This window comes from Colobus angolensis, unplaced genomic scaffold, assembly GCF_000951035.1.
Source record: "Colobus angolensis palliatus isolate OR3802 unplaced genomic scaffold, Cang.pa_1.0 Scaffold57, whole genome shotgun sequence".
Classification (NCBI taxonomy): Eukaryota; Metazoa; Chordata; class Mammalia; order Primates; family Cercopithecidae; genus Colobus; species Colobus angolensis.
The window spans coordinates 3981191-4008950 of record NW_012119265.1 but is presented as its reverse complement, the minus strand read 5'-3'; the positions used below and the strand labels follow the sequence as shown (position 1 = coordinate 4008950).

General features: G+C 37.2%; 1 protein-coding gene across 1 annotated transcript in view; it reads right to left on the bottom strand.

Moving 5' to 3' along the window:
• The window catches only part of KTN1 (kinectin 1 (kinesin receptor)), a 103700-nt gene that overhangs the window by 61056 nt on the left and 14884 nt on the right, over positions 1-27760 (bottom strand). Inside the window, exons 2-6 of the mRNA XM_011961860.1 lie at positions 22425-22548; positions 11728-12280; positions 7656-7793; positions 6173-6343; positions 4920-5050 (exon numbers count right to left, since the gene is read on the bottom strand). Coding sequence (XP_011817250.1) covers positions 4920-5050; positions 6173-6343; positions 7656-7793; positions 11728-12250 — 963 coding nt within the window. The 5' untranslated portion in view covers positions 12251-12280; positions 22425-22548. The remainder of the gene's footprint in view (positions 1-4919; positions 5051-6172; positions 6344-7655; positions 7794-11727; positions 12281-22424; positions 22549-27760) is intronic.

The following is a 27760-nucleotide window of genomic DNA, read 5'->3' as shown; positions in this document are numbered from 1 at the left end:
ATTAAACTTACCTAGTCTTACTCAGATACAGGAGACCTACAAAGGCAGAGTTCCTTCAGTAGAGAACAGAACCGCCCCATGAGAAACCAAGAACAAAAAGATTTTAATCTAAAACCAAATGGCTCCAAGGAAAACGGGAAAAATATCAACAGTTTCAAAACACTTGCTCCATGCTATCTTTAACAGTTTCCAACTTCTTCCAAGGCCTGTCTAAAATAGATAAAGGGTAGTCTGATTTACTATCCAGACTCTAGAGTTCAAAGCTATCTCAGATAATAAAATGATTACTCTTGCCCCCATAAGCTACCAGGAATATCTTTAATTAGAAGAGAGACACTTAAAGCAATTACTTTTAATCTTAAAAAGCATTAACTCTAAACAGCAATATAGTAACACAGTAGCTTCAGCAAGGTTCTTCCCTGCTAGGAGCTTTTCCCAATCCCTACATATAACTAACAACTTTTTAAAGACATGTAGTCACCCAATTACAATAAAATAAACCAAAGGACAAATTCTTTAATCAATATCAAGGCTAAGCACCATGGCTCACACCTCTAATCCTAGCACTTTGGGAGGCCAATGCAGGAGGACTGATTGAGCTTAGGAGCTTCAAACCAGCATGGGCAATACGGTGAAACTCCATCTCTACAAAAAATACAAAAACCAGCTAGGCATTGCTTGTGGTCCCAGCTACTCAGGAGAGTGAGACGAGAGGATCGCTTGAGCCCAAGAGATGAATGTTGCAGTGAGCAGAGATCACACCACTGCACTCCAGCCTGGGTGACAGGGCCAGACCTCATCTCAAAAAAATAAAAATAAAAATAAAAATAAAAATAATCAAGAAAGTTCCTTGCAACAAAACATCTGTCTTTGTATTTAAAGTCACATTTATCGTATTTACTGATTACCTTTTTACTCTGGGCCATTGCTGGCATCACATGGAGACTGTCTAATAAGCATACTACTTCGTAAAATTGCCACAGATTTGTAAAATGCACTGTCAATAGAAGTATGACAGACTTATAATGCTACGATAAATACTATGGCAAAAACATCCAGATGGTTGTAAGAAAGAATAGCAGGACAAACAATTTAGACTGTGAATTCAGGTTAGCCTTATATGAGAAAATGACATTTAAGCAGAGACTTGAAGGAGGAATTGGGCATAGAAAGAAATTGGAGGGGAGGGTTTGGGAGGAAAGGGAAGACAGGACAGACAGAAGAAAAAAGTCTGATATGAGAGAAGAATCAGAGAAGACTCCGTATGGGTGAAATTTAGTGAGGAAATAAGAAAAAATGTCATTAGATGAGGCTGCAGAGACAGGCAGGACATAGACCTGTTAAGAAATCTGGATTTATGTTTTAACTGCAAAACAGAAAAACACCAAAGGTTTTTAAAGCAGTAATATAACCTAATTTATCTCTTACAGGTGACTTTACAGTTATGTGGGGAAAAAAACAAAATTAGAGGACTAACAGGAAAAGCAGAAACATCAATTTGGAGACTACTGCAGGTAATCAGGTGAGAAGACTAGTCTAGACTAGTCTAAGAAAAAATTAAACCACTGAAGGTTTGAAATTAGGTGAGAGGTTATGGGAAAAGAGGTGTGTATGTGTGCGTTTTTAGAATAAAGACAGTTAAATGCACCATAGCATTTAAATGACAGTTAAATGCTAATATTGAATAGCAGACACCATATCACTTTATTTTACATAGGTAACCCTCGAAAACTTCACCTTCCCCAGTACGACATAGTACATATGATATTATAGTGAATATGACCCATAATATAGATGTTAACTGCATGGGGTTTCTATTTTACAATTTTTTTTAAAATCAGCCATAGCAGTGATTTTGCCTTTCAAATCATTTCTTTTAGAAAAGTAAACACAACATACACACACCCCCACAACAACAGCCCTGAGGTTCTTTGAACGGTGTGATCTTCCGTCACAAAAACAGTTCATATATGCTATCCAGAAATCACCTGACTTTGACTTTAGCACTTCTGGTCAGAGCAAAGCACGGTCCACTTTAGCAAAGGGCCAAATGACTTTAAAAGTAATATAAATCTGGCCGGGCGCGGTGGCTCATGCTTATAACCCCAGCACTTTGGGAGGCCGAGGCGGGTGGATCACGAGGTCAGGAGATCACAACCATCCTGGCTAACACGGTGAAACCCCGTCTCTACTAAAAATACAAAAATTAGCTGGGTAGAGTGGTGTATGCCTGTAATCCCAGCTACTCTGGAGGCTGAGGCATGAGAACTGCTTGAACTCTGGAGGCGGAGGCTGCAGTGAGCCGAGATCACACCACTGCACTCCAGCCTGGGAGACAGAGAAGACTGTCTCAAAAAAAAAAAAAAAAAAAGTAATATAAATCATCTTATTTTAATCAATTGGCTCTGTCAAAGGATCAGATGACAACAGACGACATTTTAAATAAGTGAATTGATTACTGTGAATATATGATATAGTTTGGCTGTGTACCACCCAAATCTCATCTTGAATTGTAGCTCCCATAATTCCCACATGTTGTGGGAGAGACTTGGTGGGAGATAATTGAATCATGAGGGCAGTTTCCCCCATACTGTTCTCCTGGTAGTGAATAAGTCTCACAAGATCTGAGGGTTTTAAAAGGGGAAATCCCTTTCATTTGGTTCTCATTCCCTCTTCCCTGCTGCCATGTAAGACATGCCTTTCACCTTCTGCCATGATTGTGAGGCCAGCCACATGAAACTGTAAGTCCATTAAACCTCTTTTTCTTTATAAATTACCAGTCTCAGGTATGTCTTTATTAGCAACGTGAAAATAGACTAAAACAGTAAATTGGTACCAGGAGTGAGGAACTGCTATAAAGATACCCAAAAACATGGACGCAACTTTGGAACTGGGTAACAGGCAGAAGTTAGAACAGTTTGGAGGGCTCAGAAGAAGACGGGAAGATGTGGGAGTTTTGAACTTCCTAGAGACTTGCTGAGTAGATAGAGTAGATATTAACTGCTCTGGCTAAATAGCTTTGCTGATAATGACACAGGTGATGAAATCCAGGATGAGGTCATTTCAGATAGAGATGAGGAACAAGTTGGGAACTGGAGTAAACGTGACTCTTGATATGTTTTAGCAAAAAGACTGGTGGCATTATGCACCTGTCCCAGAGATCTGAGGGAGACTTGAGGGAGATGATTTCAGGTCTCTGGCGGAAGAAGTTTCTAAGAAGCATAGCATTCAAGAGGTGACTTGGGTGCTATTAACAGCATTCAGTTTTAAGAGGGAAACAGAGAATAAAAGTTTGGAAAATTTGCAGCCTGATGATGCAACAGAAAAGAAAAACCCACTTTCTGAGGAGAAATTCAAGCCAGCGGCAGAAATTTGTATAAATAATGAGGAACTGAATGTAAATCACCAAAACAATGGAGAAAATGTCTCCAGGGCATGTCAAAGACCTTTGCAGCAGGGCCCTCCTATCATGGACTGGAGACCTAGGAATTAAAAATGGTTTCCTGGGCAGGGCCCAGGGCCCCCCTGCTGTATGTAGCCTAGGGACTTAAGTGTCCTGCATCCCAGCCACTCTAGGCATGGATAAAAGAGACCAAAGTACAGCACGGGCCGTGGCTTCAGAGGGTACAAGCCCCAAGCCTTAGCAGCTTCCACATAGTGTTGAGCCTGCGGGTGCACAGAAGTCAAGAATTGAGTTTTGGGAAATCTCTGCCTAGACCTCAGAGGATGTATGGAAACACCTGAATGTCCAGGCAGAAGTTTGCTGCAGGGGCAGGGCCCTCATGGAGAACCTCTGCTATAGTAGTGAGGAAGGGAAATGTGAGGTTGAAACCTCAAGTCCCCACTGAAGCACTGCCTAGTAGAGATGTGAGAAGAGGGCCACCCTCCTCCAGATTCCAGAATGGTAGATCCACTGACAGCTTGTATCGTGAGCCTAGAAAAGCCACAGACTCTCAACGCCAGCCCGTGAAAGCAGTCTGAAGGGAGGCTGTACCCTGCAAGGCAACAGGGGAGGAGTTGCCCAAGACCATGGGAACCCACCTTTTGAATCAGTGTGACCTGGATGTGAGACATGGAGTCAAAGGAGATCATTTTCGAGCTTCAAGATTTGACTGCCCCACTGGATTTCAGATTCGCATGGGGCCTGTTGCCCTTTTATTTTGGCCAATTTCTCCCATTTGGAGTGACTGTATTTTCCCAATGCCTGTACCCCATTGTATCTAGGAGGTAACTAAGTTGCTTCTGATATTACAGGCTCGTAGGCAGAAGGGACTTGCCTTGTCTCGGATAAGACTTTGGACTGTGGACTTCTGAATTAATGCTGAAATTAATTAACACTTTGGGAGACCAGTAGGAGAGCATGATTGGTTTTGAAATGTGACATGAGACTTGGGAGGGTCCAGAGCGGAATGTTACGGTTTGGCTGTGACCCCACCCAAATCTCATCCTGAATGGTAGCTCCCATAATTCCCATGTGTTGTGGAAGGGACCTAGTGGGAGATAACTGAATCATGGGGGCGATTTCCCCCATATTGTTCTCGTGGTAGTAAATAAGCCTTACAAGGTCTGATGGTTTTATAAGAGGAAACCCCTTTCGTTTGGTTCTCATTCTCTCTTCCCTGCCACCACGTAAGACATGCCTTTCACCTTCCACTATGATTGTGAGGCCTCCCCAGCCACGGAGAACTGTGAGTCATTTAAACTTTTTCTTTATAAATTACCCAGTCTCAGGTATCTCTTTATCAGCAGCATGAAAATGGACTAATACAATATATGAAGTAATTTCTGAAGGCATTCCAGACTATATGTTCTGAGATGTTACGGATGGGAGTAGATATTAACTGCTCTGGCTAAAGTCTTGTTTGGTGAACTTCTAATGACTGGTCACGAATATGCCCATAATCAAAAAACATGCTTACCTTCTTTAAAGCATCTTGTATCACACCAGACTTCTCCTTTAGCAGGTCTACAACACAAAGAGCCTCATCTTCAGAAAACATCATAGTCTTCAAGGACAGAAGAAAATCTTTAAACTTCACTTCAGCATTTTCTTAATTTGAAAAAAAAAAAAAAAAAAGAGTTGGCATTAAAAAAACACAAGTAATAACTTCAGCAAAGTCAAGCATGAAGAATTCATGGCCCAGAAAGTCAATAACCAAAAGAAAACAGATACATACTTCAGGTCAAATAAAACAAATACTCCAGTCAACAGGGGAAAAAAAGGGTTTATCATCTATAATACAGAATAATTACATTAGCTAAAAGTTTGCTCAAACTGCAAAATACTAAAATGCCAATATACCCTCACTTTAAAAAAAAAATCACTTAGGTGTCTAGTATGTGCTAACATCTGCACTATTATATTCACAATAATCTCAATGAACTTTAATAATCCTTGCACACTGACAACGAACTGTGAAAAACAAAATAATCCTGAGAGATATATAAGCCAAATTCCTCACATGATAAAATAAGTTCTAAGATAATTATAAAAAGGAAACCTGATTCTATGAAGATCAAATATATGCAAACCATCCTGACATTTTAAAAATCCATGCATCAAGCACCTCCTGACCCATCCACCCTTATTTTCCCAAGGTTCTCGTATTAGGCATTAACAACCTCTTCTTAAAAAGAACTGCCACCCATCAGACTCAAAGGAGCCTAGGGTTTTTAATACTTCAGCTAAATTATAAGTTTTAAAAGGTAATTGTGTACATATGTAGAAACAGGGGTATGTGGGAACTCTGAACTTTGCAATGAATTTTGCTGTGAACGTAAAACTACTCTTAAAAAAAAGTCTATTAAAAAAAAAAACCAGTTATGAATTAGCCAAGAAACCTCACAGGAGACAGTAGTAGCTGGAAAACAATCATCAGATAGCAAAATAGCTTTAGGACCTTTAAACAAGTCAAATTCAAGTTCCAGATCTACAAAACTGAGGAGGCTGGACTAAAAGACTACCAATAAATCTTCTACTACAAGGATTTGATTCCAGATCTACAAAACTGAGGAGGCTGGACTAAAAGACTACCAATAAATCTTCTACTACAAGGATTTGATTCTTTTGCAATGCATTGTTCCTATGAGAAAATCAAATATATGACTCCATCAGAACTCAGAAATGTGTTTTTATAGGACAACGAAGACTGTAAATCCCATATATTATTACCTTTGTCAGTTTCAGTCTTCAGTTTTTTAGTCCCAGATTTCTGGATCCCTTCTACTTGGTCAGGTTTAAGCAAATCAATAACCTCTCTCTTATCCACCACGGGACCTGAGTCAGCATTATCCATCAAAGGAATATATGCAGTTGCATGAATAAGGGGTTCATCTACAAAGACTGCAATTTAAGTTCAACAAAATCATAATTAGAATTTTTACAAAACAGAGTAAATGACATGCAAGCATACTTTAATGATAAATGCAGTTATTTTGAAACCTCTAATAGTAGCTCAAATTGGTTTTAAATTCCTATTTCACCATTTAACAAGTCAAAACACTCATTCTAATGAAGCAGTACCAGCTCAACAGCCTTATTTTATAGTAAATCATTTAAGTTATCTAAAAGTGTATAGCATATCTCCTCTAACAGTATCTAAAAACTTTTTACGCATCCTTAGGTCTCATTTAATTTTTGTTTTAATATAAGAATTATTTCCACATAATTAGTGCTCAAGGAAAACTATTAGTTTTTACTTATGTTGGTACTGTACCAACTTATTGCAGTTGATAATTAAGTTCTTTGTACTTGCTAAGTACAAAAATCACAGTGTTCCTTGCAGATAGCTTCTGGTTTCTCAATAGTTATGCCTCTAATTTCCATGGCACATGTACACTTGCTAAAACTTCCAAAATAACATTAGAAGTGGAAGAAGGAAGCCTCTTTATTTTGTTCCTAATTTTAATGGGAAGAATTTGAAGAGTTTGAGCATCAAGTCTAATGTCTGCTGGTTAGAGATACAAACTTCCACACCCAGATGAAAATCTCTTTTCTTTTCATTCCTACCTTTTAAAAAGAACTTTTGTACTTACATATGTCTCTTCTTTTATTTAAAATTAAAATTGTTTAACATTTAATTTTAACAAATATATTCAGGTAATATTTCTCTCATAACTAATTGATATGTAATAATTTTAAGTTGTTTAGTCTTCACAAATTTCACAGCCAAGCTTTCCCTGGAAAACTGTGAACAAATAAGATTGCTCCATCTCTTATCATTTGATGCCTGCTATATACACATGCGAGTTCTGTTTAGGAATTAATTAGAAATGTATGCTAATGCCAGATCTAGCTAATGTCTTTAAGCACAATCTTTAAATGATATTAAAAAGTACAAATATTTCAAGAATGTTTTTCTTCTATGGTCTGTATGCTATTTATTTTTTTCAAAACTGAGTTAAGAATATTTATAAATGCTTTGCCCTTTGTAAATGGTATATAAACTTTTTCACCTCAAATGTACACTCTGCCCATCTGTCAAAGCACTACAAAGTCATAAGGCTAAAGATAATTTTAGACCTGCATTAGTATTACAGTTGTCATTAGCACACATTAAACTGGGAGCTAAAGAGCGTGTGAGATTTCCAGGGTCCTTGTGCTGGTGTACTTCTCTAGAATTAGCATTACAAAAATAAATATCTAAACATCTCACCATTTTCCGTCTTTTGTTTCTTTGATGAAGCTTTCTTCTTCCCTGATCCACTTTCTTGTTTAGTCTCTTGGTGGACAGGTAATGCTTCTTGCCTTTTTGATGGTACTATGAGAGTTTCTACCTTTTTATCCTGGTCATCTTTATTAAAACACAAATGAAAAAAATAATTGCAGCAAACAATGAACATAACAGAAAAGATGCAATCATTGAGTAATTCCCAGAATGCTTTACCACTAAAAATTTAAAGTGTGACATACAACGCTCTTACTAATAACTTATTCTAGCTTTCTTACTCCACTACACCAGCTCTTCAATGTACTTACTCCTCCTTTTCCATTCCTCAGCTATTTTCAACCCTACTGAGCCAATAGGCATGATCAAGTCTCTATCATCTAAAAAAACAAACAGGAAGGTGCAGTTGCTCACACCTGTAATCCTAGCACTTTGGGAGGCTGAGGCAGGCGGATCATCTGAACCCAGGAGTTCCAGATGAGTCTAGGCAAGGTGGTGAAACCCAATCTCTATAAAACCCCATCTCTATGAAAAAAAATAAAAAAATTAGCCAGGTGTGGTGCGCACACCTGTAGTTCTGGCTACTCTGGGGCTGAGGTGGGAGGAAAGCTTAAGCCCCGGAGGTTGAAGCTGCAGTAAGCCAAGATGGCACTATTCACTCAAGCCTAAGCAACAGAGCAAGACCCTGTCGAAAGAAAAGAAAGAAAGAGAGACAGAGAGAGAGAGGCAGAGGAAGAGAAGAGAAGAGAAGAGAAGAGAAGAGAAGAGAAGAGAAGAGAAGAGAAGAGAAAAAAGAAAAAGAAAAGGGAAGGAAAAGAAGGGAAGGAAGGAAGAGAAAACTCTTCCCTATCACCATAATTCCCGGCATCCCACATACATTTCCTTACGTATTGACAAAATACTCAGTTCCTTTTCTACCAATCATTCCTCAACTAATTGCAACCTGATTTTTATCTCTTTCATTCCATGAAAGGATTAACTCAGATCCCCCAATGTCCCAAATGCCATATTCTACAAATACCCATTAATCCGTATTTGACTACTCTGGTATTTTATACTTCTGGTCTCTACCCCTTTCTTAAAATTCTCTCTTCTCCATTTTGTTCAGTAAAATATGGCAGTGACAAAAAGACAAATATTGTATAATTTCACTTATATGACATTCCCAGAGGAGTCAAATTCATAAAGACAGAAAGCAGAAGGGTAATTGTTGAGATATGGGGGAAGGTGGAGGGACGGGGGAAAATGGGGAGGCAGGTAGAATGGGGAATTAGTGTATAATGCGTACAGAGTTTCATTTAGAGAAGATGAAGAGCTCTGGACTTGGCTAGTGATGATGATTATATGAGAATATGAATGTACTTACCACCACACGATATACACTTAAAAGTTGTTAAAATGGTAAATTTCATGCTATATGTAATTTGCCACAATAAAAATAAAAATTATCTCCTATCAGCTCCCATGATCATTCTCTTCTTACACTTGAAATATTCCTTTACAGTATCCTTTGGGAACTGCTTCTACTGAATACTGCTAATTCTCAGTGTTGGGGCTTCAGTTGAAATCCTTTCCTCGGATGAACTATCTACTCCCATGCCTTCTACTACCTTCACACTTAAGGCTTCTGAATCTACTTTTCTACACTTACATACCCTACTGCATCCTGAATTGCTCTAGTAGATGGCCCCACAGGTACTGGAAACACAAACTGGGAGTGTTCTCTTCTCCATTCACATCTAGTCTCTCACCAGTATTACCCATTTTAGTGCTACCAACCATCTGCCAAGCACAAGTTGGCAAACTTTTTCTGCAAAGGGCCAGGTCGTAAAAACTTTAGGCCTTATAGGCCATATGGACTCTGGTACAACTATTCACGTCTGCTGCTGCAGCATGAAAGCCAGTCATAAACATATTATGAATGAGTTAATGAATGTAGCTGCATGTAAAAACACTTCATGAATACTGAGATTTGACTTTTTTTACATTTTTACATTTCTCAAAATATTATTCTATTTCCCAACCATTTAAAATGTAAAAACTATTCTTGGTTCATGGGCATAAAAAAAGGAAGTGAGCTACATGTGGCTCACAGGTTGCAGTCTGCCAACCCCAACCTAACTCAGAACTTGGGAGATCAGCTTTAATCCTGTCTTCTCCTTTATCTGCCACACTTCTATATAGTGAGGTTATTCGTGTCATTCTTACTTTGAGTACTTCTCAACTTTGTTTCTTCTGTCATTACCATAGTTCAGGCCTACATCTTCATTTTAGAAAACTACAATAACCTCTTAACTAGTCTGCCAGCATCAAATACCGCCCCATGAAATCTGTTCTTGCTAGCTCTGCCAAAAAATCTTTCTAAAACAGAAATATGACCATGTAACTAAACTGCTTGAAAATCTTCAACAATGGCTAACCTAAGAAGTCCTAGCTCCCTGGCACGGTATCCAAAACCCATCATGATCTAGCCACTGCCATCTTTTCAGCTCTGTTCCCTACCACTCTCTACATCTCACATTGTATAGTTCAACAATGCACTGTACTCTTGCAGCTCTGTGCCTTTACATGATATCCCATCAATGAGGAATGAGACCCCACTATCTGCTTGATGAAGCGATTCAATGCTCAGGCCTGCCTCCTCTGTAAAGCCTTTCCTCCAGCATAAGCAGTAGTTGCTTTAGCTTCTGTATTTCCTCTATACTTTCTCTATCTCCTACATAAATCTTTTTTTTTTTACTGGCTTACATGTCCTTTTCCCCAACTAAAACATGTAGTGCTTACCCTTACTATGTCTTGATCCTAGCTGACATGCAAATATTTAAAATCCAATATAACCAGGCCGAGCGTGGTGGCTCACGCCTGTAATTTCAGCACTTTGTGAGGCCAAGGCGGGTGGATCATTTGAGGTCAGGAGTTCGAGACCAGTCTGACCAATTTTGTGAAACCCCATCTCTACTAAAAATGCAAAAATTAGCTGGGCGTGGTAGCACACGCCTGTAATTCCAGCTACCCGGGAGGCTGAGGCAGGAGAATCACTTCAACTTGGGCAGCAGAGGACACACTGAGCCAAGATCACACCACTGCACTCCAGCCTGGGCGAGACCGTGAGACTCCGTCTCAAAAAAAAAAAAAAAAAAAAATCCAATATAACCTCCTACAAGTTAAGACACACAAACGACTTAATGGTACATACAAGTCCTTTCAAATACAACAAACTGTTTACAGTTGCACACATCACCACGCCATTTCTCAAGGCTTTTCCATTGTACCTATCAACCCCCTTTCCCTGGAATCTCCCTCCCCTCCCCACCCACCCAAAAAACCTAACTAGTACTTACTCAAACTTTAAAAATTTCTGGCATTACATGCTTTAAGTGGTCTACCTTAGAATTCCTACACTAGATCACTTACTGTATATCTAGACCACTACACTAAATCTTTTATAATGACCTATTTGTGTCTACAGCTAACACACGACTACCTTGAAAATGCACTATTCATCTCCGTAGCCCTATTACCTAGCATAATGCCTAGCATAAAAGATATATAATAAATGTTAGCAAAATGAAGCAATCAAGGGTGAGAAATGATATCTGATTTTAGCTTTCCACCTTTAATTCTTACCACATCATTTAGAAAGTGAAATTCACAACTGCTGATATTTACAGGTCCTAAGTGGTTTTAGTAAAATAGTCAAAGTTGGATATTTATAAGATGTATGGGTTTGTTTTTTTTTTAATTTCTTGTAGAGATGAGGTCTCACTTTGTTGCCCAGGCTGGTCTAAAACACCTGGCCTCAAGGGGTCCTCCCACTTCAGCCTCCCAATGTGCTAGGATTACAGGCATGAGCCACTGCATCGGGCTCTGAAGTTTAAAGTGCTGTTTTATGATCAATACTAATTTCTACCAGCAATAAATGAAGCAAACACATAATGAAAAGAATAATCTCGGTTTCAAATTCAGTATTAAACATTCTGTGTATGTACCTAACAGAATATCTCAATTCCAAGCTCCAAATCATACAATAAAATTAAATAGATTAAATAGATTACAATACCGCTTCCATTTTTAGACTTCTTCTGCCCTGGTTTCTTCTTTGAGGCAGCTGCTTCAGAGGGAGGGGTGGGCTGTTTAGTAACTGGGACAGGTTCTACTTTTTTGCCAGGAATCTTTGATGCATCACTTTCTTTGATGACCTGCTCTTCAAGTACAGGCTTTTGTTTCTTTTCCTTCTTTTTTCTTTCCCTAACATTACTTGAAGTTTCAACCACATTCAATGGAACAGGTACAACTTGATCATCTTCTACTGCCAAAGCATCTGATAATTTAAAGTCTCGAGGTACACTCTCAGAATCAGATTCATGGAGGTTTCCATTCTGGATTTCTTTCTTTTTATTCTTTTTCTTTTCTGCTTTCTTTTTATCTGTTTTGGTAGGAATAAGCTTTTGTTCTCTTTTCTGTTTTGCAAGAACTTCATCATATAATGTTTCTTTCATGAAAAGCCAGAAGAAGAGGAAAATTACTGTAATAACTATTGAAGGAATAAGAACAATAAAATATGCTGACTCATAAAACTCCATGGTACTTTTGTCAATGTGATCCTATAAAACCTAAATAGGGAAGAAGGAGGGGACAAAAAAAAGAACCTATCAGTCTCATAAACATTAAAGTCAAAACTGCTGCTCTTTTAAGTGGCATTTCAAATCTAACCTGACCTACAAATCTAAACAGGTTAGTTCTTTAAATCACATTCTTGATTTATTTGCCAACAATTCATACATACTATGAAAAGTAAGACGAGTGGTAACTAGAAAGAGTAGAACACATCCTTCCATTTCTAAATCATGTGAAAATGTCCTAATTGAAGAGAAAAATTTTAAATATACATTACTTTCTTTTCCCCAAATATCCACTTTTGGTATTTTATTAGTAGTTAAATTTTTTTGTTTATTGTACAGTGTTGATAACTACATGTGAAAACAAAGAGGCACTATTACCAACTCAATGGACACTCATTAAAAGTGTCATATTCTGAAACACACACACACACACAAAAAGAGGTGGTTTATTTACAGATTAAGACCAGTCACAAACTGCTTGCATCTTTACACCAGTGACTCTCAGCCTCATGATGTGGTGGGATCTATCAAGGATATAAAAATCTAATAAAATCAAAATCAAAATGTTAGGATGTGGCATTTGGCATTAAAATAAATTAAAGATCAGGCGCAGCGGCTCACGCCTGAATCCCACCACTTTGGGAGGCTGAGGCGGATGGATCACTTGAGCCTAAGGAGTTCCAGTCCACCCTGGGCAACATGGCAAAACGCTATCTCTACAAAAAACAAAAACAAAAACAAAACACCAAGAAAATTAGCTGGGCTTAGTTAAAATGAGCCTGTAGTCCCAGCTACTTGGAGGCTGAGGTGGGAGGATCACCTGAGCCTTGGAAGTCAAGGCTTCAGTGAGCTGTGACTCTGCCACTGCACTCCCGCCTGGGCAACACAGCAAGGCCCTGTCTCAAAAAAATAAAGTAGTGAAATAAATTACAAGTTAGGAACTTATCTCAGTTTTTTAAAGGCAACCCATACTGCACAAAACAAGTTATACAGCAAAAGCGAGGCTGCCATCAACATCCTACCTAAATTGCTAAATAAAAGGCTTTACCTCAACAATAGAACATCGGCCCTACTTTTAGACTGACTCAGTAAGTATGGCGGCAGGGAGTAAAGATGTAACTTGACTACCAACATCTGCCTCGAATACAGATACTGTATCACTTACGTGAAGGGTAGTTTCCCCTAAAAGTAAATTTCAAAGTAAAAATTATTCTGATGTTGAGATTCTACATACTGATGCTCCTTACAAACATGCATAAGCCACATAAAAGTGACTTGTATTCTTATGTCATCTCAAGTGTGTTGTAGAAAAAGACAAGGTATATAATATAGACATAATTAAACATCAGGACATGTTTAGGATAAAGCAAATTAAAGTTAATTTCTGCACTTTTAATGTAAAAATAAATCTAAGAATGTTTAAAGTGTTCAAATTATTGATTTGGAGAATCTTGATACGTAATGATTAGATAAAGAAACCAATTCTACCTAAACAGGGGACTTACTCTAAGAATTATTTTACACCTAAGAAAACATCTGATTTTAAATTGGACAAATGTGAGTTTATTGAATATAAGACTTTGCCAGAACTATAACACCACGGGTTTGAACTGCACTGGTCCACTTACACATGGATTTTTTTTTAACCAATTATTACTGAAAATACGGTATTCACTGGACATGAAATCTTAAGTATATGGAGGGCCAACTTTGTATACTTGGGTTCCACAGGGACTATTCCAAGACTTTGAGCATGCTTAGATTTAGGTATATGCGGGGGTCCTGAAGCCAATCTCCCGCATATGCCAAGGAATGACTGTCGTTTGTTCAATAGACATGTTATTAATCTATATGACTGAAGTAACATTTCATACTTCCATAAGCAATTTTTAAATAGTATTAGTTAAACCCTAGATTTACTAAGAGAAGGTTTTAACACGTTAAGAGGGAAAAGGAATCATGTGCTAACAAAATACTAAAAGAAACTCCATACAGAATTGTTTCCCTGATAATTCAAATTAACATGAACTGTCCAGGTTTTAAAATTAGATATATTTTATTGGGCCTGCGTAAGTGTGATTCGTCACCCAGGAATGCTTTTAAAGAGCCCAGAATTTTCTTTTCAAACATAACATCCACAGAATACACAGCCTATTCAACATAATCTGGGAAGCCAAGGGAGAAAAAGCACAAAACAATGAGTTGGAATGCTTCAAATTTTTGTTTTGGTGAAGAAGAGGCGCTGAGGCACTTAGCAGCAGTAACAGAAGCTGAAAAAAGGGGCAAAAGTCAAAAAGGCCTATATGAATAAGCTGCAGCCCTGTACAAACGTAGGTCTTAGGAAAGCAGAAATTATGATCAAGCACAGCAAATTCACCTGCATAGAAAGAAAAAGTAGCAAATGTTCAGGGAGAAGAAAGGCTATGAGACCACAAGAATTCTGAAACACCGATTCTTCAAACGTCTTAATGATTTTCTAGTTTCCTTTTCCAGGTCCCATATATAGGCCTGAAGGAATCAAGCTTTCTGCCTCTGGATTTTCATGGAAGTCCCTCTTCACGCAATTCAATTCACCTTCACTTGAGCTCATGTGAGACTCACTATGCATTTAGAGGAACCTACGTAGACACAAAGAGATTAAGAATCAAGAAAATGTTTGCTACAGCCATAAAAAGGAATGAGATCATGTCTTTTGCAGGGACATGGAAGAAGCTGGAAGCCATCATCCTCAGCAGACTAACACAGGAACAGAACACCAAACAATGCATGTTCACACTCGTAAGTGGGAGTTGAACACTGAGAACATATGGACCCAGAGAGGGGAACAACACACACCAGGGCCTGTTGGGGGGTGGGTGTTGAAGGGAGGGAACTTAGAGGATGGGTCAACAGATGCAGCAAACCACCATGACATACATATACCTATGTAATAAACACGCACGTTCTCCACCTGTATCCTGCTTTTTTTTTTTTTAGAAGAATAAAAAAGAAGAAAATGTTTGCATTTCTTTAACTCAATATAATCCCAATTCTTTATCCTTAGGAATTTATTTGCAAGAAAAAAAAAACATATAGAAAGATGTTCACAGGCCAGGCGCGGTGGCTCACGCCTGTAATCCCAGCACTTTGGGAGGCCAATGCGGGTGGATTACTTGAGGTCAGGAGTTTGAGAGTAGCCTGATCAACATGGTGAAACCCCATCTCTACTAAAAGTATAAAAATCAGCCGGGCGTGGTGGTACACACCTGTAAACCCAGTTACTCAGGAGGCTGACGCAAAAGAATCACCTGAACCCAGCAGGGAGAGGTTGCAGTGACAGTGAGCCGAGATCGCACCACTGCACTCCAGCCTGGGTGACAAGGCAAGACTCTGTCTTCCAAAAAAAAAAAAGCTCACAGCAACATTACATAAAAACTGAAAAAAGTAAACATTCAACATTCAACATCACAATGTTTTCAATCAGCAAATATCAACTCAAAGTATAGGTATTAAACCATGAACCTAAAACTTCAATTCAATGCTGCTAAAAAGTCAAAATCATATGTATTTATATGATCGAAACATTTTATATACGCAAGTTCAGTAACTAAGGAGTTATGCCAAAATCATGGGTACAGTCTCATTTGCCTTAATACTCTAGTTTTAAACTTTGTTTATGAGAAATTCTTAAAATATTATTTTAAAAAGGCAAAACATGAGTGTCTATTGAATAAATACTACCATACCAATTAATATACCTCAGATTCACATTATACCCACGAGCATCAGAATTATATACGGAGGAAAAAACAAGAGACAAATAGGAACCGAAAATGAAACAGGAAAATTCAGGGAAGAACACACACAGAAAGATTTAAAAGCAGGGAGGCAAAATTGAAAAATAAAAGGAAAGAGGTTGAGAAAACGTTAATTTAGCTCTGGGTGATAAGAACCAGGTCATTAAAATTTTTTAAGTCCACAGTATGCAATTCAATGCATGTTTGTTGAGTTGAAAAATGGAGACATGTAGACACTTATGCTGTTCTTTCACACATGGAAGAAATCATTAACACTGCTGATTTTTGCTAACTCACAACCTGAGTTATTACAAAAAAATTATAATATTTTTACACTTTTTTTTTTAAGAAATGGGGTCTCTATATATACACTGCTCAGGCTGGACCACATTGGCTCTTCACAATCCCTATGATAGTGCATTGCAGCATCAAACTATAGAGGTCTTCCCATTTCAGCCTCCCAAGTGGCTGCAACTACACTACAGGCATGTACCACCTAGCCTGGCTAACCCTTTGTAGTATTAGTTACCTCTTTAACCTCATCACACACAAGTCATAATAGATTCCAATCTGAAAGCAATAAACAGCCAGTGGTGGTAAAGAGCATTTCTCTGTCAAGAGAACCAGGAGACAAATATCCATGGAATGATAGGAAAGTAAGTCCAAACTATTTTAAAACCACATTCCACACCATTGTCTTTTATCTTTTACTTGGACATAAATCTTTCAAGAAACTGATAAAGATACTGACCCTCTTTCTCAAAGAAAAAAAGTATCCACACTCACTAAGTTTTTACATATAATCTCCAGAAGGTTTCTGGATTCCCTGAAGAATATGTCCGGGCCCCAAGTTTAAAATCCTGCTCTACAATGAGAGTTTTCATTCCTGCCCTATCTTAAAAGAACTACAAAAATAATTATAATAAGTTAACATGCATGATATGTAAGTTGTGTTTCATCAGAGTACGTATTACAAATACTAATCAAATAGTTTTAAAATTCTATTTACTTGCCCTCCTATAACTTACATTTGTTCATATAAAAACTGAGACACATCACTGAGTTAAATCTTATAAACTTCTCAGAAGGCACAATGACCCGTTTATACTAATATAACAAAGAGGTGAAACCTAAAATTTTAAGTGATATAAAAATCTGGTGGCAATTATTAGAATTTCAATAGAACTGCTTAACCAAAAAGGATAATATATTTATGTATATACAAGACAGACCACACTGTTTATATAATAAAACAATGAAACTGTTTCAGCGTGGGACATGTGAAGAAACATCATACGACCATTTAAAATAATTAAGATTGTAATGCAGCAAAATACGCTACATAGAAGAAAGATTAAAATTTTTGTGTTGAGTATTATATACACTCATAGATGATACCTAAAAAATGAGAATCATTACATTTTTTTGAAGGGAGATTATTACACACATTTTACTGTTTAATTGTTCAACTTTTAAAATTTCACATTAAAACAATAATTTAAGTAACCAACCTGAATGCACAGTACTAAACTTCAACAGCTTAAATATATAAACATAAGAATTATTCATATTACGAGAAAAAACTGAGGCAGTTTGATAAGTATACTATTAAATTTCAAGTAACACAACAATTTTGAATTATATTTTCTTACTCTAGGGTTTCAGTTGCTCTTGCTTCTGCTATCCTTTTCTTCACATTAAAAACATTGAAAGCAAATGACACAAAAAAATTTTTATCAATATTTCTGTACTTCAATTGACACAATTTTATCAGTTAGGGTGACTCAAAAAAACCATTAGCAAAAACTTAACAAATCAAAATTCAAGACTGAAATCTGAACACAGTGAAAGTATTTTTCCACCAAAAAACATACAAAGCAAGCAGACACATTCGAAAAAAACAAAAGCAGTAAGTTGAGGGAAAGGTAATTTTCAACACAGGAATGCAAAATTCCATAAAAGTTCCGGTATAAATCAACAGACAACTAAACGAATACACCCTTAAGATATACAGGCTCCCAGAGCAGCCTATAAGAGCTTGATTTCGTTATTTGAATACAGTTAAAATATGACAGAAGTAGCTGTGAGGCCTAAGCTGAAAGCTATTATTACAGGTTATTTGTAATAATAATGTTCATAGGTTAAAAAAACAACAACAAGAACAAAAAAAGCTATCTGTAATCTGATCACACTGAATCTAAATACTTGGCATTCCAAACGTGCCACTCTTCTTCATACCACGTTTACCTTTCTTTAAACCCACAATACTATCTCACTTTTTTTAACCAGACACGTTAATCTTTTTTTAAGAAAAATGATTTATGGTTAAGTACTCTACAGTGATAAAAAGTTTACTATTGGTAAATTTCCATTCCGCAAAAGGTTTAGCTACAATGAACTCCTCCTGCTAAAATTAAATATTAGGCATCATGTAGTTGATAACCTTCGAATATAGTATGTGTGTTATATTATAGATACATCCTGAGCAAAAGTAAATTATTTTAAGATTAGTAAATAGCAATATAATGAAGCAGTAAAATGCAAGGCAAGAGTCTTGACTTTTAGTTCCAATTCGGCCTTCACTCAGTCTTACTTAAAAATTTTAACCATGAGTTTCTTCTCACATGGCTTTAGGGTCCAAACTACTTGCATGATCTTGGATATGCCAACCAAAAAATGTAAGTGGTCCCCCCTTGGTGGTGCCCAGAGTACCCACGGTAGAAGCAAATGCATAACCTCTTCCGTGGAATCCTTCCCCAAGTCAGGCTCCTTAAGGTTTTTAAAAATTATTATCCAGATATGAGCCCACAAAAAAATAACAGAACATGTGATAAGCCATCATGAACAAGAGGTAGAAGAAACAAGCTAAAGAATTAGATCCCCAACTGCACTCCAGCCTGGGCGACAGAGCAATATTCCGTCTCAAATAAATAAATAAATAAATAAAATAAACACATAAATAAAACCAAATGGATAGGTTAAAAATAGCTGCAAGGAGATCAATTAAAATGACTTTCAATAGTTTAAGTAGATCTGATGACAGTAAATCAATTTCAACACAGAAATACTTGGAACAACTAACAAGAAAACTCAACTATCTGAAAGTGAGTGAGGACTCTAGTAAGACAATTCCCACGTCATGCTTGGAAGGTTCCATAAATGAGAAAACCCCTTGCCAAGATTAAGAATATAGGAATACGTTCCTATCTGGGAGTTGTAGATCAGATTTTGAAGAAAATATGGGACCACTAGCTAGAAAAGATCAGCAGTCAATCAAGTGGGAAAAATCAGCAGGAGGAGGCTACTATGGATTCTAAATCAGGCAATCAGAGGAACCACTTTCTAAAGTTCCATTTAAAGCACCTCACCTTATCACTGCAATCAAATCTAAAAATCTTTGCCTTGTCCTTTGTATGAAATCTCCACCTAACCTTCAAAACCCAGCTTAAATCCAACCTATGAATATGTAATTTCAACTCTCTTCCACAATAAGTCTTTATTATTCATTTGTTATTTAGCACTGACCATATGTCAGGACTGCTCTAGGACATTCTGAGTAGACAGCAGTAAAAGGGCCACAAACTCTGCACTTACAGAGCTAACATTCTACTAAGTGGTAAGACAGACCAACAATTAGTATGCAGTATATGAAAGGGCAATAAGTAGCAAGAATAGTGATAAGCAGGGAAGAGAAATAGGGAGAACAGGAAGATGTGGACAGTGGTTAAATTTTATTTATTTATTTTTTTAATTATTTAGAGACAGAGTTTTGCCATGTTGCCCAGGCTGGTCTCAAACTCCTAATGGTTAAAATTTAGAGTAGAATGGTCAGAGATGATTTCATTTTTAAAAAATGACATCTCAATAAAGACCTGAAATAAGTGAAAGATAGAGCCATGTTGCTATCTGTATCTAAGTGAAGAGCAAAATACAGTGAATGAGGGAAGAGCAAGCACAAAGACCATGAGACAGTAACATACCTGCTATATATGAGCAAGAGCAGTAAGGACAACATGGTTCAGGCAGAACGAACAGAAGGATAAACTGATGAGGTCAAAGAGAATTTGAAAGGGAGAGGGGATGTGGTTAACAATTCATGTTGTTTCTTACAGGAAAAGGATTGTGGCTAACGCTCTCAGTAATATGGGAAAACTACTGGAGGGGTGTGACTAGCGAAGGGTGTAGGGAGAAAGTGAAATCAGGGAAAACTGTTAGGTGACAACTGAAATAATTTAGAGATGATGGTAGCAGGTGAGGTGATCAAATTTTTGATACTTTATAAAGGTAGAGCCAAGATGATTTGCTGATGGACTGGATGTAGGGTATGAGAGAATAAACAAAGCCAAAGGCAATTCCAAATCTTTTAGACTAGACCAAAAACAAAGGAGCTGCCCTTTACTGAGATAGGGGAATGTGGCAGGGACATGGTTAAGGTTGAAGACAAGGAGTTAGGTTTTAGGTAAGTGGAGATGTCCAGTAGACAGCTAAACAAAAGAGTTGTCACGTGAGAAGTGAAGGCTAGAAATATAAATTTGCAAGTATTCAGCAAAAGGATTATATTTAAAGCCATAAACTTGGATAAAATCCCAAACAAATGGGTATAAATAGAGACCAGGTCTCAAGACTGAAGCACTGAAATTCAACAACAGGAAGATGAAGAACTCTCGAGGGAGAGAGGAGAGGTAGAAAGAAAACCAGGAGTGTGCTGTCCTGGATGCCAGATGAATACGGTCTATTAAGGAGGAGAGACGGATCAATTTTGTCAAATGGGGTTGGTAAGTAAAACACAATGAAAACTAGTAATTGACTTCTGAATTTAGCAACATAGACGTTACTGGTGACTTTAACCAAAGCAGTAGAGTAGTGGTGATCAAAACCTGATTGAAACGAATTTAAAAGTTAGAAGAACTCTAGCAAGTGTGGACAACTCTTTGAAGCAGCCTTCCTGTGAAAGGATGCAGAGAAACAAGATGGAACTTGGAGGAGAATATGAGGTTAAGAGTTTGGTTTTTAAAGATGGGAGAAATTACAGCATGATAATATGCTGACAAAAAAAAACGATTCAGTAGAAAGGGAAAGACTACTGATGCAGGAGTGAGAGGCAATGTTTTCAAATAGCAAGAAAGGACAGAATTTGGACAAGTAGATAGACTGATTGGCCTTAAATGGTACCACAGACAGTTCATCTGTAGGAATACAGAGAAGGAAGAATACAAAAGCACAGACCCAGGACAGGAAAGGAGGCAGATGGTATAGACATTTGTGAAAATTCTGTTCCTAATGCTACGATTCTCTTTATGAAATGAGAAGCAAAGTCAGAAGCAGAGAATAAGTGTAAAAAAGATGGTGGCCAGGCATGGTGGCTCACGCCTGTAATTCTAGCACTCTGGGAGGCCAAGGAGAAAGGATTGCTTGAGCCCAGAGTTCAAGACCATCCTGGGCAACATAGCAGAACCCTGTCTCTACAAACAATAGAAAACCAGCTAGATGTAGTGGCATGCACCTGTAGTCCCAGATGCTCAGGAGAACAAGGCAGAAAGATCACTTGAGCACAGGAGCTCAAGGCTACAGGAAGTCATGATTTCACCTCTGCGCTCTAACCTGGGTGACAGAGGGAGACCCTGTCTCAAAAAACAAAAAAAAAAAAACCAGTGTTGAAGGTCTTATAAAACACATTACAATTATTGTTGTAGTTTTCATTCTTTGTAAGTTGCACTCGTTTTAATTTTCCACTTAGGTTTTTGAATGCAGGGTATTTAACAGTGTTCACAAATAAATTTGCTGACTTTAAATGAATTTATAATCTCACTGAGAAAGGAAGTATATAGTATCTACAAAACTAACTAGAGCAAAAAGCCTAACTTGAGCCTCCATGTGGTTCTACTCTTCCAGCTCAAGCACCCTGTCCACAGCTAGTTCTCCTCCTAAAATTCCAGAGCACTTATTCTTTATCTATATACACATGCACAGAATTCTATGAGACAGTAAATGGTTTCAACTAATACAGCAAGGCAGCAACATACTGCAGTATGATAAAGATAAGAAAATAATAATTGAATTCAAAATCTAAAACAAATCCAAATACATACAAAAATTCAGTTTACTCTAAGTTATTTCCAATCAGTAGAAGGCTGTATCATTCAAATCAACTAAAAACATGCAAATAAAGTTTCAAACATAAGAAAAAATATAAAGCACTTGAGGGCTAGGCATGGTGGCTCACACCTATAATCCCAGCACCTTCAGAGGCCACAGCGTGTGGATCACTTGAGGCAGGAGTTTAGGACCAGCCTGGCCAACATGATAAAACCCTGTCTCTACCAAAAATACAAAACTTAGCTGAGTGTGGTGGCACACACCTACAATCCCAGCTACTCAGGAGGCTGAGGCAATGAGAGTCACTTGAATCCAGGAGGCAAAGGGCTGCAGTAAGCCAAGGTCATGCCACTGCACTCCAGCCTGCGTGACAGAGCGAAAATCTATCTGAAAACAAGAAAAAATATAAAGTACTTGAAAACACAAGAAAATACATAGGCTCATTTTACATAGTTCTATATGTTTAAATTTTTGTAAGGATATTCCATTTGCAGTAAGAATTTTTAAAAATAAATGATTCTACCAATCGATTTAAAAAAACAAAAAACTCAATGAGAAAAATAGACAAAGCATTAACCATTTCCTGAAATGGCCATCAAAATGCAAAAACTCATCTAAATTCCTATTGTCCTAGTCAGTCACTACACCAAAAGTATAATGGCCCCGGAGTGCACAACACAATTAAACAATTATCTTTTAAAATAAGAGGAAAAACATTCGAAGTAAGCAAAAGACAAAACAATCCAGGAAATCCAAACACTGAATTCCTCAACATGGGAATCTCATTTACAGTATCTTTTCTAAGATTAACTTTATAGACCACATTAAAATTTCAAAGCTATGGTATAATTTCTCCTTTTAAACTGCAAGGCAGTTATTTCTATGACTCACATCTTATTAACACACCCCTTACTTCAGCAATATCCATTCTAAAGTACTGCTACCCCAATCTGAAATGAATACAACTAATGCCAGAAATGAGTAATGAAATTTAATTTCTCCATTAGGTATCATGTCACAACAAATGAGACTTCTATTTTTTAATCAAACTTTTTCCCCTTTCATGAGATCAATCCATTTGAACAGCTTTCTCAAGAATCTGAAAAGGAATTGCAGAGATGATAGCTGCTGAAAGTATCTTTTAGACTTTTGCTTACTCATCATGCCCAAACCAGCCCATTTTCTCATGAAAAGACACTGCTCATTTAAAAACAATTTCATAGGAAATAATCTGGTTAAAACTTTATTCTGTTAAAAAAAATCTAATTTCTAATTAGACAAACTGAAAGCTTTAATACCAAAAAAATTAATAACTTTTTAAAAGTCTTTCAAATCAACACATAAAATCAGTTTTCAAAGACAAAAGAACGTAAGTCATCAAAACTGTTCAAAAATTAACATTACAACATGAAATTCATACCAATAATGTAACTGCAAAACAGCTACACCATGTACAGAAGATTTCCTCCCCTTAAATCTACCATCTTGACCTACTTTTCCTTTCATAAGATTCCTAAGAAAGGGCCATCTAATCCAACTAGCCACTCAGAGATTAGACCCAGCTGAAACAGGCAGCCAGCCTATGCTTGAAAAGCAGGGATGAACACCTCCCATAAACCCCCTTTATTTCTTTAGAAAGACAAGTTCTTTTTAGTTTTGATCCAAAATCACATCACCCTGTAACTTCTCCCAATGGTCCTATCTCTACCCTAACCTTAACAAATCTGTCCAATCCCACTACCACCAGGTAGTCTTAATAACTGATGCTTAAACTTAATGAAATTAAATTTAAGGTGGATCACCTTAGGTCACTCAACAATGGAAGTACTAAAATGATCAGATGTTTTAAGTATTATGTCTTTTCTGGGGATAAGCAAGAATAATTTATTCATAAAGGATACAATGATGAATGTCCAATAAATCAAAAGTGAATTCAAGAATAATTTATTCTTGCTTATCCCCAGAAAAGACATAATACCTAAAACATTTATTCTTGCTTATCCCCAGAAAAGACATAATACCTAAAACATCTCACAAACTAAACATGAAATGTAAATGAGAATATCAAATACTGTCAAAAATGACTCTACTAAAAAAGTTTTGCTTATGAAAACAAGAATGTTTAAACTTTGTCCAATAACACCCAATTAAAGGCAAAATAGCCCAAATACAAACAAAGAGTTCGGTATATTATCACAGTGCCATTTCAAATCAGTAAGTTGAAAAAAAAAAATAGATTTCATAAGTAGTGTTGGCACAAATGCGAAAAAGACACAAGAGAAAGCTTGTTTGCTTTTCCAAAACCCAAAAGTCTCCATTAAGATTTTACAATCATAAATTCTTATCTACAGTCTCTGCCAATCCAGAACACTCCCCTACTGCCCGCTTCCTACCACAAATATTAACATAAAAATGGCTCACAGATCACCTGAGGTCAGGAGTTCAAGAACGGCCTGGCCAACATGGTGAAACCCCATCTCTACTAAAAATACAAAAAATTAGCCGGGCATGGTGGCGGGAGCCTGTTAATCCCAGCTACTCCGGAGGCTGAGGCACGAGAATCGCTTTGAACCTGTGCAGCAGAGGTTGGCAGTGAGCCAAGATTGCGCCACTGCACTCCACCCTGGGTGACAGAGCGAGACTCCATCTCAATAAAAAGAAAAAAAAAATGGATCAACGGCCACAAAAGCCCTGTGACTCAGGAAAAACTCTTGGGAAGGAAAAATCCCTCTGGAAAAAAACTACCTCTATCCAATCTAGTCTGTACAGTACAGTATTTGCAGATATTCTCCTGTCAAAAGTGAACTTCCAATCAAAATGAACAAGAGTAGCACATACAAACAGGGAGTAGATCCCAAAGAACTGATAACAGAATGTGAAAGACTATTAAAACAAAAATATCAGCCATTAGTTATAAAAGAAATCAGCAACACAGAAAACACTCATTAAAAAAAAGAAAAATTAGAACTTGAACTTTATAAATTATGTGTATGCATACATATGCACACACAGACATACAAACACCCCCAGAAATTAAAAGCCAAATGGCCTGATAACTATACAAAACTCAATTATCAAACAAGACAGACTTGATTAAAAAACTGACAATGTACCACAAAAAATTATACATAAGGGAAAATATGAAAGAAAAATTAACAGACATAAAGGATACAATGAGAATGTCCAATAAATCAAATGGGAATTCAAGGAGAGGAAAGAACAAAGAAAAACAGTGGCTGAGAATTTTCAAAAACTGCTGAAAGCTATGAATCTTCCAATTCAGGAAAGGCAACAAAATTGGAACAGAATAAAAGATATTTAAACATATTTGTAGTAACACTCTGTAACCCAAACAAATCTTGAAAGCAACACAGAAAAGAGTACTGAAGAAGAAATTTAGACTTATATAGTATTCAGCAATAGAAGCCAAAGAATAATGTAATAAAATCTCTATAGAAACAATGACCATTAATTACCACAGAATTCTAGACCCTGCTGAACATGGGAATACTATTAGTTTTCAGAAGCAATAAGTCTGTCAGCCATGCAACAAAAAAAACTGATTAACATTAGTAAATAGTAAAAATTCAGACTTTATATGAAATTTACTAATCCAGAATGTAATTTTTAATTTTTTTAATGAACAGTACCTCTTTCCAACCAGAGTATGACTGACTGAGAAATCAATATTCTTATTCTTTCATTAGGGATTACAGCTGACCTTCGCTTTTCTCTAATAAACTTTTCAGGAATGCACAAAGAGTGCTAGCAAAGAGTTTTCCCTCTCTGGCCCCTCGATTCCAAGCTTCCATGTACAAAGCCATATAAAATTAGGACAAATCTTCACAGATCGTCAAGTACACCAGTTAAATGATGAAAGCCTGAATTGTTTTCTAAACCTTACAATCTATTCTGTAGTCTACATTTTAATTTCTACACTTCTACAACCTACATTTCTCCTTTTTTTTTTTTTTTTTTTTTGAGATAGGGTCTGACTCTGTCACCTAGACTGGAGTGCAAGGGCACGATCTTGGCTCACTGCAACCTCCACCTCCGAGGCTCAAGTGATTCTCTGGCCTCAGCCTCCCAAGTAGCTGGGATTACAGGTGCCCGCCACCATGCCTGGCTAATTTTTTTATTTTTAGTAGAGATAGGGTTTCACCATGTTGGCCAGGCTGTTCTTAATCTCCTGACCCTCAAGTGATCCGCCCACCTCAGCCTCCCAAAGTGCTGGGATTACAGGCATAAGCCACCATGCTGGCCCTTCTACATTTCAATTTTAATGTTCATATTCCACGGGAAATTCCTATCATTGCTATTTAAGAAAAAGCAAAGAGATTCAACATCTACACAAACAGCAAAATCGTGAATAAACAGCAAAATCTTACACACAATCTAAAAACAAGTACAAATGAAGAATCCGATAAAATTAAGAAATGTTCTCATTCTGATTCACTGAAATAGAGAGGCATTTGCTTTAATACATTCACAATCTTATGTGTTTATCATTCTCTGAAATTGTACCTTAAGAACTATGGCTTAAGAAAACATTCACTGAAGATTTTTACTCACTTCTTATACAAAGTTTAGTGTATACTACTCAAAAAGTATAAGCCAAATGAGTACCTCTCCTTTTCAAATATATGTTCTCCCACCTATCTGGGAGCCCAACAGAGTCCAACGCAGTGTTGTCAAATATGTAATAACTTTATATAGGTGGTCCTTGTGAGTTCTTCCCTTTGGATTTTTTTTCAAAATAATCCTTCATATATACAGTATATACTGATTCTATTTGTGTTCACTGGTACTCTGAAACACAAAATCAAGGATATTTTATCATGATATGGTCTTCATTACAATGCTCTATTCTTGAAGCTGCGAAGTCTGTGACAGAAAAAACATCAAAAAGTACAGATATAATTACCTTGAATTGGAAATAAGTGTAGCTTTCATATATTAACAAAGTTTAAGTCTACAGTGGCAAAAAAAAGAAAGTTTGTCAAAAAAAGAAAAAAAGGTTCTATTCTTTTGACATCACTCACAATAATAAGAAACCTAGGCAAAAAATTAGTGAGAGAACAGATCTTACTAAGACCATAAGGAGCTAACTCCAAGAAAAAGTAGTCTGTGTGATTTCACCAACTGAAAGTTGATTTAAGTATGTAAATTATGTAATTAACATAATTAAAACACAGCATACCATGAACCTTCAAAATTTGTGATCGCAAAGACTGCCTTCCAGACAACAGAAATATGAAGTAAGAGGTTGAAAGGTGATCAGTTATCAGAACCTAAAATATAGCCACAAGTAGAGGCTCCTATCCTACAGTCATCCTTAGAATCCATGTTTACAACACAACCACCTCAACAGCCATGCAAACATAGATGTTGCCTTCAGCAGACACAGCTGCCATGATCCTACATTTCAAGTTCCATGAAAGGCTTCTGCTTTCCTCACTATTAGAAGATGCCTGAAGAGTTAGGGGAAAAAAAGTAAAAGCTAGGCCGGGCGCGGTGGCTCACGCCTGTAATCCCAGCACTTTCGGGGGCCGAGGCGGGCGGATCACAAGGTCAGGAAATCGAGACCACGGTGAAACCC